This window comes from Procambarus clarkii, chromosome 54 (genome assembly GCF_040958095.1).
Source record: "Procambarus clarkii isolate CNS0578487 chromosome 54, FALCON_Pclarkii_2.0, whole genome shotgun sequence".
Lineage (NCBI taxonomy): Eukaryota > Metazoa > Arthropoda > Malacostraca > Decapoda > Cambaridae > Procambarus > Procambarus clarkii.
Window position 1 is genome coordinate 906,020 of NC_091203.1, and position 11,571 is coordinate 917,590.

Sequence of the window (11,571 nt, forward strand, 5' to 3'; positions counted from 1 at the left end):
TATTCCCAGCCCATAGGTGGTGGTGGATCCATACCCATCCCATAGGCAGTGGTGGACTCCTTACCCATCCTATAGGCAGTGGTAGACCCCATACCCATCCCATAGAGGGTGGTGGGTCCCATTCCCTTCCCATAGGTGGTAGTGGATCCCATCCCATATGCGGTGGTGGACCCCCATAGCCATCCCATGAGTAGTAGTGGACCCCATACCCATCCTATGGGCGGTGGTTATCTTGAGGTTATCTTGAGATAATTACGGGGCTTTTTAGTGTCCCCGCGGCCCGGTCCTCGACCAGGCCTTCACCCCCAGGAAGCAGTCCGTGACAGCTGACTAACACCGAGGTACCTATTTTACTGTTAGGTAACAGGGGCATAGGGTGAAAGAAACTCTGCCCATTGTTTCTCGCCGGCGCCCGGGATCGAACCCGGGACCACAGGATCACAAGTCCAGCGTCCTGTCCGCTCGGCCGACCGGCTCCCTATGGGTATGGGGTGGTGGACCCCATACCCATCCCATAGACGGTAGTGGACCCCATGCCCATCCCATAGGCAGTGGTGGACCCCATACTCATCCCATAAGTGGTAGTGGACTCCATACCTATCCCATAGGCGGTGGTGGACCCCATACCCATCCTATGGGCGGTGGTGTACCCCATATCCACCCCATACTCGGTAGTGGACCCCCATACCCATCCCATAGTTGGTAGTGGACCCCATACCCATTCTATGGGGGTTGGGGACCCCATACCAATCCAGTAGGTGGTAGTGGACCCTATAACCATCCCATAAGTGGTGGTAAAACCCCATACCTATCCTCTGGGTTTTAGTAGACCACATACCCATCTCATTGACGGAAGTAGACCCCATACCCATCCTGTGGGCAGAAGTGGTCTCCATACCCTTTCTGAGGGCTATTACTCAGTAATTAGTCAGAGATTCTGCCCTTGAAAAGGAAGTTGACTATAATCTTGAACTGCCTACATAAGTATCCTAAGAAAAAAAAATTTTCTCACCACGAACGTCAAGAAAGCCTTGTAGACCTGAGATAAACTGAAATCTACACTAAAAATTCAATTTTTCCATCATATTATCATGCAAGAAGATTCAGATAACTATGAACCGTTCAATAGAACTTGCTGACTAAATCTTACTATTGCTCGACTTAGACTCAAAATTTGCTTTTGCTGTTGATGTAGATCAAATGTAATCAAATCTTTACCTGATCAAATGTAAATGTGTCAGCAAATTATTCGCACACTGTCTGTCACTGTGTATTCACCTAGTTGTATTCACCTATTTGTGCTTGCGGGGGGGGGGGGGGTATAGCTCTGTTCTTTCGGGCCGCCTCTCAAACTGTCAATCAATCAACTGTTACTAATTACTAATTTTTATTTATTTATTTTTCACACACACACACACACACAAGGAAGCAGCCTGTAACAGCTGTGTAACTCCCAGGTACCTATTTACTGCTAGGTAACAGAAGCATCAGGATGAAAGAAACTCTGCCCATTTTTTTTTCTCGCTGGCGCCAGGAATCGAACCCGGGCCACAGGATTACGTGTACAGCGTGCTATCCACACAGCCACCGGCGCCCTGTGTGATTGAGTACGAAAAGATACATGAATTTGGAGACAACTCTATAATAAATGTTCAAGATATGTGTAAATATTTACTTCAAAATGAACTACTACAAGACATCGTAGCCAAACATTTTTTTTGGTACCATACTACCACAGTATGCAAACTGTAGACAATAAATACAGGTGATTATAATCTTTCCACTGCCGCCTACTGAATTAGGGGGTGGTTACATGGTAAACCTGAATTATTGTGTATATTTTAAATCCTGACTGCGTCCACAGCTACACGATGCTGGGTACCGGGGCGTGTCCTCTGTAGAGTCCGGCGCTCTGGGCGGCGCTGCGCACTTGATCAACTTTAAGGTCAGTAGCGCCATACCTTCTCACCATACTAGTTATTATACTGGACCGTATTTCATGTATTGTAGCTACCTTACGTTTCTGCTGTTTGAGAGAGAGAGAGAGAGAGAGAGAGAGAGAGGAGAGAGAGAGAGAGAGAGAGAGAGAGAGAGAGAGAGAGAGAGAGAGAGAGAGGAGAGAGAGGAGAGAGAGAGAGAGAGAGAATGAGAGAGAGAGAGAATGAGAGAAGAGAGAGAGAGAGAGAGAGAGAGAGAGAGAGAGAGAGAGAGAGAGAGAGAGAGAGAGAGAAGAGAGAGGAGAGAGAGAAGAGAGATGAGGAGAAAAGAGAGAGAATGAGAGAGAGAGAGAGAGAGAGAGAGAGAGAGGAGAGAGAGAGAGAGAGAGAGAGAGAGAGAGAGAGAGAGAGAGAGAGAGAGAGAGAGAATGAGAGAATGAGAGAAATGAGAGAAGAGAGATGAGAGAAAGAGAGAGAGGAGAGAGGAGAGAGAGAGAGAGAGAGAGAGAGAGAGAGAGATGAGAGAGAGAGAGAATGAGAGAATGAGAGAATGAGAGAGAAGAGAGAAAGAGAGAAAGAGAGAAAGAGAGAAAGAGAGAGAAAGAGAGAGAAAGAGAGAGAGAGAGAATGAGAGAAGAGAGGAGGAGAGAGAGAGAGAGGAGAGAAGAGAGAGAGAGAGAAGAGAGAGAGAGAGAATGAGAGAGAGAGAGGAGAGAGGAGAGAGAGAGAGAGAGAGAGAGAGAGAGAGAGAGAGAGAGAGAGAGAGAGAGAGAGAGAAAGTTTATCCATCGGAGAGGTCCATGCCTTCTCGATAGCAGGAGTTATAAAAAGCTTCTATGAAACACAAGTTCGCTTCCATTTGCGTACACACTCTTGCACTGCTTGGCCTCTCATCTTTCATCCGAATTCTGGACGAGGTGGAGAACCGTGATAGGAGACTCATCATGTTCTTGACCAATTCTGCATGAACTGTTGAGACATCTGAGTCTTCATCACCTGCGAAATATTGGCTGACATATTGGTATGCATAAGGCCAATATTCTCAAGCTTCCCACCTGACCCATCTTCAAAGTGCTTGCAAGGCGCCGGGCGAGTGTTTTACCACTACGCCACGGGGACTGTGTAGGGGAAGATGACTATCTTTCCAGACTACTCGTAATGTTTATATCCTATGCTAATCTCTCATTGGGTACATAAAGGCTATTACATAACACTCACTCCTGTAGCGGCTCTAGCTTCACAAGGACACCAGATATGCATGATCTGCCTCTATTATTCTAGAATCAAGAATAAATCACTTACTCACACAGATCATGTACTTATTCACATTTACCATGTGTTCGGATAATGCGCTAGATCACATTTAATATGTGTTTCGGATCATGCACTATTCACATGTAATACGAAAGTATCCTTTGTTCGCATTTCAATTGCTGACAATACACGACATACACAAAAGAATATTATGTATTTGATTCTGACTGTCTGCAAACATTGAAGGCGTCAGACACTGTGGCGGGGACATCGCTGCTGAGGAAGTACTACCACCTCAAGACGGTGGGGAGGCATCTCGTCCCGCTCCTCAGAGCACTCCACCGTCATCACTTGGGGCAAGGAGCGGGAGGTGGACTCCCACAGACACCTGCTCCAGGACCTACCCTGAAGGTAAGATGTTAAGAATGAACCAAAAGCGTGTTGGATTTTCAAGCTGAGCTCCGGGATAATTTACCGAAAAATCCAATGTATTAAGAATTCACGGAGAAAGTATTGTGCTTGGGATGAGAGCTTGCTCTTTCGTGATCACAAGAGCAGCAAGCTACCACACATCACTCTAAATGAAAGATAACCAAGCCTAACTGCAAGATTTTGTGTTAGAGCTAGTTAGGATCAAGGCTAGTTTCTTGTAATACTGCATATCTGATTTCTAGGATCCAGGATTTCTGCAGTGTCTGTGTAACCTATAAGTAGTTTCCTTGTGAGGACATGATGAATGCTTTCAAATGCAGTAATATATGCCGGAGAATGGTTTAATTATTATTTGTTTAGGGCAAATGACAAAGACGATAATGCTGTAACTATTCACATAATTATATATATCCGCCACTGAATTGAACACGGTAGTTCTGAATGATACTGCTATTACAAGAATGTAAAAACTCTTGTAAATATAAATAAATAAATTAAATAAATAAATAAATTATTGAACAAATCCACACGTGGAGTGTAGTTTAGTGTGTTGTAGTGTAGTGAAATAGATAATTAAGTCAGTATTAATGTTGTTACATTTACAGCCAAGATACACCCCTCTCTCCCCAATAGAGTCATACTATCCCCCCCCCCCTCCCTGTAAATAGTCCAGAATTATAGTCTATACTTAGACTACACAAGTATAGTCCCATAGTTTTATTTAGTTACGTTCAGTGAAAAGAATGAACCCACAATTTTATGCTATGTTGGTTACAAGTTGGGTGAAGGCGAGCCTCCGCTGACACTCCCAGGGAGGAGGGAGTGTTTCCCGCCTAAAGCCAAACCGGAAGCGGAACACAGGGTCTTCGGAGAAGTTGGAATTATGATTTGCTGGTTGTCGGGAGAATTTATTTGCACTAAAGTGTTACAAATGGGAGTCTGTACTATGGGGGATATAGTATAACAGGGGTGTATGGGTAGTAGTTAGCATTAAGAGTTATCAAATATGGGAGATCTAAAAGGCCCGGCCCCCAAAATAAACTATCCACAGTGAATAATAACTTGCTACTAGGTCATGTCAGACTAGAGGTTGATCATAGATCTCCTACACAGGAAGAATGGATACTCCTTTAACTAACTTACTTATTTATTAACCCCTTAACAACCCCCCATATACACTCACACCAATAACAATAATAATAATTACTTTACCACACTATCTTACGTTAAAAGCCTTGGTCCACATAAGCAGGATACAAGGTTTTACACTGAGAACACACTAGGGTAAAGTTCTACTAGGCGAGGGACACTAGCAATGACTCTAGGGAGCTTACTGGTAACACTGGAGCCCACGTGGTTCCCCTGGAACCCTCTAGAGTAACTTGTAAAAATAAACACTAGTGAACACCTAATTGCTACACATCAATACTCTACACATAGAACACGTTTATGCCAGACAATGAGGATACTACACAGTCTACTTAACTGGATAACAACGACACAGAAATAAAGAAACAGAGGAAGGGGAGGAGGTTTCCTTTCACCACAACGCCAGCCAGAGAAGAGAGCGCATCTCCACTCTTCTCCCTCAGTAGACTCACTGCCAGCAGACTACTCAACTAATCTTAAAGCATTCCTATCCCAAGTTTACTTAGGTTTACTTTACAAATGATTAGAAAGTATTAGTAAACATAGTTGGTGCCTATTTTATTATTTAATAATCAACCCCAAGCTCAGTCTTTAAATGCTCTTTGAGAAACAAGAATAGTCTTACGTCTGGCAGGGAAAATACAAACAAATGCACCTCGTGATGCGTTTCCAATACTATAAGGCAGTTTATTTAGCTCAATTTTGACCTCTGGTTTCCACTGAGGAAACACACGTTCCACTATTTCCACATATATAGACATTTACCGCCAAGATACACCCCTCTCTCCCCAATAGAGTCATACTACCCCCCCCCCCTCACTGTAAATAGTCCAGAATTATAGTCTTTACTTAGACTACACAAGTATAGTCCCATAGTTTTATTTAGTTACGTTCAATGAAAAGAATGAACCCACAATTTTATGTTATGTTGGTTACAAGTTGGGTGAAGGCGAGCCTCCGCTGACACTCCCAGGGAGGAGGGAGTGTTTCCCGCCTAAAGCCAAACCGGAAGCGGAACACAGGGTCTTCGGAGAAGTTGGAATTATGATTTGCTGGTCGTCGGGATAATTTATTTGTACTAAAGTTTGTCTACTAATATCCAATGTTGTGACTTAACTTATCATCAGAGTAATTGTGAAGACATTACATGTGGTGCCAGAAAAAAAAATATTAATAAGCCGTGGAGAGGGACTTGAGCAGTGATGCCAGTTATTGTTTTACATTTTGAAGAGTGTTTCCGTAATGTATCTATCATCAGAATTTTTGTTGGCCACAAGTAGATTTAAACAAAAATTTCAGTGAAGGAATGTCAATTTTATTGTATTTAGTATTAACCCCTATTTTCACTCTAAGCTGTTAACGTGTGTTACGGCCTCACTTACCCAGTAACCCGGCTTCTTTTCATTTCTCTTTCTATAGGGCCTTAGTGCCTCTTCTTACCAGATCCAACCCCAACCAGGGTTAAGTTATTAAGAACTGATCAGTAATAGACAACTAAACGAGAATGGGGGTAAGCAACACTAAAACCCCTCACCACATGCACTTCAATCTTATCTTCAACAATATACACCTATTACAATTAAACATCACGGGTAACACCGTACGTATCACTTTCATACAAGACACTACAAAAACTTCTGCCATCGAAACACTGGTGTGGCGAATCTTCTTCCTAAACACTCAAGGCTTCTTCCCCAAACCTTTTTTCTGAGATACATGCCAGCGAGATCACTTTTCTCAACAATTCACAGGCCAGTCCTCCACAGAATCATCACAGTGTCTAAACACTACCTCGAAACTCCAGCAAAACGGTCGCTGGCTTCCTCTAAAGGTTTAACCACTAACAAGCCTTAACTTAGAGGTCAGGCAGATTAATTCCATCTATTAACAAAACTGTACCACCCTGGAATACGTTGTTCCAAAACCAATAGGTCGTTGGCTTCTACAGACGATTAACTGTCCCCAAGAACACGCCCAACTTGTTCCCACCGAAACAAGTCTTGCATTCAGGACTGCCCTTGCTGGCCACTCATGGTGGACTGCCTCTTGCCATTCAAGGTACTTGGTACTCAACTTGGCCATCCCAGCATGCGTCGGTCAATCACTAATACTTCACTGGGTATCACAGAGAATTTCCAGTCTATACCAATTCGCCCCACTTGTTCCCACTGGAACATGTCTTGAGTGCGAGACTACCCTGGGTGAATTGATTTCTATGGACCAAGGTACCACCCATATCACATCACTTCTGAAGAGTAAAAGATGAATAGTAAGAAGGAAACTGCACAGGTGTCAATAAGATCACAGCTTCCACTGAGGAACAGAAAAATAGGTCGGGTACTCAACAGATGGCGTTGACAACGTCACAACAACTCTCCTAAAAGAATTTGGGTCGGGTGAACTCAACAGATGGCATCAACATCATAACAAGGGCCCTATACCCATCCTGTGAGCAGAAGTGAAACCCATACCCATCATGTGAACGATGGCGAAGTCCATACCTATTCTGTGGGGCGGTAGTGGGCCCCATACTTATTCTATGGGCGGTAGTGGGCCCCATATCCATCCTGTGGGAGGTAGTGAGCCCCTTACCTGTCGTATGAGGGATAGTGGAATGGAACCATCACCACATGCACATAAAGACACATAATTCATTTAGCTAAACAAGTTACAATATTCATAAGCTAACTGTAAATTTTAATATATCGTGTTATATGAACAATTACTGGGTTTGAGACCAACTACAAGTACAGCCTCCTAGAACAGCAACTTACATATGTGGTGAGCTAGTTTCATAATTGGATGTTCATCCTGTGGCTCCATTCTGCGGGCAACGGTGGAAAAGTTACAGTCACCCACATTTACTACCTGCCTTTAGTAAACTTGCGATATTTGCCAAAATTTTCTGGTAGTAGATCATTTTGGACTAAATATTTACACATATCTTGCACATTTGTTAAGACCAAAAAGTAGCTTTCTTATAGACTAAATACCACTAATGTTCAGAGCTAATTGCAGATATGATTACGAAATATAAGTTAAAAGAAGAAGATATCCTGCAGTGTATATAAATGGATGTCCCTCCCGCAGGGGACGTCGGGTGTGTGTGCGACTCGTATGACATCTGGCGGTGCCTGGAGGAGGACTGGTGCGGGGAGCTGAGGGACCTGGTACTCCAGCGGGGCAGCAAAGGCGGCTGTATCTACCTCCGGCCGGACAGTGGTGACCCCAAAGTGGTCATTCTTAAGGTAACTGTCCTGTTTACATGTAGGATATGTTGCAAGAAAAGACATTTGGGTACGGCTGTTTATACCTGATGCCCGGTGAAATAGGTACCCAGGAGTTAGGCAATGCTTATCGGTTGGGGAAGTCAGGCGTTGGTCTAGGGGGGGGGGCGGGGGTTACCTCTGGGCTTCCTGTCCTTGTAAATAAATAAACAAATCTTTTGTGACACTGATGGGCTTTAGGAATACGCAATCCATAAATTATTAATAACTCTAAATGACCCGACCAGGATTCGAACCCCTTGACGTCCAAGATCACCCCAAACGTACACGGTACCATGATCATTGCACCAATTGATCGTCTATATAAGGATTGGTCAGTCCTGGTGCTTTATTCACGTAACAAAGTTATCGTGAATAACTGAACTCAATTACTGGCTCATTATAACACGTGCTACACGTACATTTTGTTTTGACTGGCTAAATCTAAAACAACAACAACAATCTGGTGCTAATTAACTAAGCTTCACGACTGATCAGTTGGTGTAGTGATCACGGTACCAGGTACATTCAGGAGGGATCCTGGCGTGATGGGTTCCAATCCTGGTCGGGTCATATAGAGTTCTTAGTTATTTATTGCTTGCGTGTTCTTGCTGCCTTTCTCATATGTATATATATATATATATATATATATATATATATATATATATATATATATATATATATATATATATATATATAACTGAAAATCATATATATATATATATATATATATATGTTGTACCTAGTAGCCAGAACGTCGTACTCGGCCTGCTATGCAAGGCCCGATTTGCCTAATAAACCAAGTTTTCCTGAATTAGTATATTTTCTCTAATATTTTTCTTATGAAATGATAAAGCTACCCATTTCATTATGTATGAGGTCAATTTTTTGACCTCATACATAATTCCTCATACATACCTCATACATAATTGACCTCATACATAACAACTCATACATAATTGACCTCAATTCAACCAAGAGATGGCTTCCTGAACCTTGCAGGAATCAACCTCACTGAGGACCAAGTCACTCTCCTAAATCTGGGTATAAACTGTCACGTTATGTCCAGACCGAGTGAGATGGCCCGGAAAGTGGAGTTGGAGATTCTGTTGGACGACATATTCGACCTCGAAGCACAAAAGATCACCACCAAAGATACCTTACAAGCAGAACTTATTGCGGAAGGAGGAAAGAATCGAGGCAACTACAGAAGCACCATACTGTCCCCCGAGCTCAAAGCGGCAGCTAAGAGCCTTCGTGAGAACAAGGAGATAGTTGTCAGGAGAGGCGACAAGTCGCCAATATACGTAATTCTTAAAAAAGACGAATATCTGGCGAAAATGAACCTCATACTCTCTGACCAAACTAAATTCCAAAGGGTAACGAAGGACACTACAGCCGAACTGAAAGCAAAGGTCAACAAATTGATCGAAACTGTGAACGCCAAGAAATCTGGACTCCACCTGCCAAATATTATTGGGGAATATAAACCTGGATATGCGTATGGAAATGTCAAGACACACAAGCCTGGAAACCCACTTCGGCCAATCATCAGCCAGATACCCACACCCACGTACAGACTGGCGAAACGACTCAACGGCTTGCTGAATCCTTATGTCCCTTGCGCCTTCAGCCTGAAGTCTCCAAAGAAATTTGTTGACTTCCTGTGGGGAACACGGGCCACAGGGATAAGAGCCTCGTTGGACGTAGAATCTGTTTACCAACGTACCTGTGGATGAAACAATCGGGATGATAGCCGACAGAGTGTACCATGATCCAGCCTGTACTCCTCTTGACATACCAGAAAACAGTCTAAGGAAACTACTCCAAGCTTGTACTAAAGAGGCACCCTTCTTGAGCCCGGATGGACACATGTATAAGCAAGTAGATGGGGTCGCCATGGGTTCTCCCCTAGGTGTCCTGTTTGCAAACTTCTACATGGGTACCATCGAGCAAAAAGTCTTAGTCGACATGAACTTGAAACCGGCCATATACTGCAGGTATGTTGACGACATTTTTACACAGGTACCTGATGTCAGACATCTGCAGGAGCTGAAGGAGGCATTTGAGCAGAATTCTGTGTTGCGTTTCACTTACAAGATGGAGAAGGATGGGAAGCTGCCCTTTCTAGATGTAACAGTCATGGAAAGGAGCGGAGTTTTCCACACTGCAGTCTACACTAAGGAAACAAACATAGGAATGTGCCTGAATGCCAACAGTGACTGCCCGGACAGGTACAAGAGGAGTGTTGTTAACACTTATGTCGACCGTGCCCTCAGCCACAGCTCAGAATGGAAGCAAGTCGACGAAGAACTCTGTAGGGTAAGGCAGGTCCTAGTCAACAACGGCTTCTCCAATGGTTTCGTGGAAGACATCATAAGAAGGAAAGTGAAACGCCATGCAACCTCTGAAGAGACAACTAACACAACACCTGTACCCCCTATTAGACTATTTTACAGGAACTTCTTTTCCACAGCCCATAAAACGGAGGAAAGGGTCCTGAAAGATATTGTCAGTAGAAACGTTATCCCTACAGACAAAAATCAGAAGATACAACTGACAATTTACTATAAAACCAAAAAACGGCCAGCCTACTCATGAGAAACTCTCCATACACAAAGCAGAACGTTTTAAAAGAGACCAACGTCGTCTATGCCTTCAAATGCCCTCTTGGGGATTGTAAGCCTCAAAAAACTCAGTATATAGGCAAGACAACAACATCTCTTTCCAGGCGTTTAACGATGCATAAGCAGCAGGGCTCCATTAAGGAACATATAGCCTCTTCCCACAACCAAACCATCACCAGAGAAATCTTAGCAAACAACACAGAAATCATCGATAGATACAGCGATAGCAGGCGGCTCGACGTCTCCGAGGCACTACTCATCAAGAAGTCAACACCAGCAATCAACAGCCAATTAATGCACAACTATATTCTACCCACTTCAAGACTCCGCTCCAATATAGAAGCATCAAGAAATATGGGCCAATAAAAATAGGCCTTCTGCAGTTACCTACTTTTAATACCTGTTTGTATTTCATTGTTTTCGTGTTCTGTCTTGTGTTAAAAGTTTATTTTCACCTCATCCAAAACTATTGTAACATGTCACTTCACCCAAATGTAGGTATAAAAACTCGAAAGATGTTTAAGCTCTATTCAGTTAAAGTTGTGTGTTTGTGTAAACTAAAGTCTTTGAAAATGTAATAAGTTTTACGAAACGCGCTCAAGTGTCGCGTCAGACTAGAAATAAAAATGAATTTTGGAGAATTGATCTTTGAATTACCATCAACAGTGAAAAGAAACGTACGAAAGATCGAGAAAATTCGTGTTAGAATTATTAATCTTACTTTTTCGGTCATATTTATTATATATATATATATATATATATATATATATATTATATATATATATAATATAATATATTATATATATATTTTATTAAATATGACCGAAAAAGTAAGAATCTTTACTAAAGAAAAGTAAGAATTATTACTAAAAGTAATAATCTTACTTTTTCGGTCATATTTAATAA

The 11,571-nt window shown here is 42.6% G+C and overlaps 1 protein-coding gene across 1 annotated transcript in view; it reads left to right on the plus strand.

Annotated features, from left to right (window-relative positions):
- LOC138352573 (nicotinamide phosphoribosyltransferase-like) overlaps positions 1-11,571 on the plus strand; it is a 174,342-nt gene that overhangs the window by 10,441 nt on the left and 152,330 nt on the right. Inside the window, exon 2 of the mRNA XM_069305062.1 lies at positions 1,865-1,945. Within this exon, the coding sequence (XP_069161163.1) occupies positions 1,865-1,945 (81 nt within the window). The remainder of the gene's footprint in view (positions 1-1,864; positions 1,946-11,571) is intronic.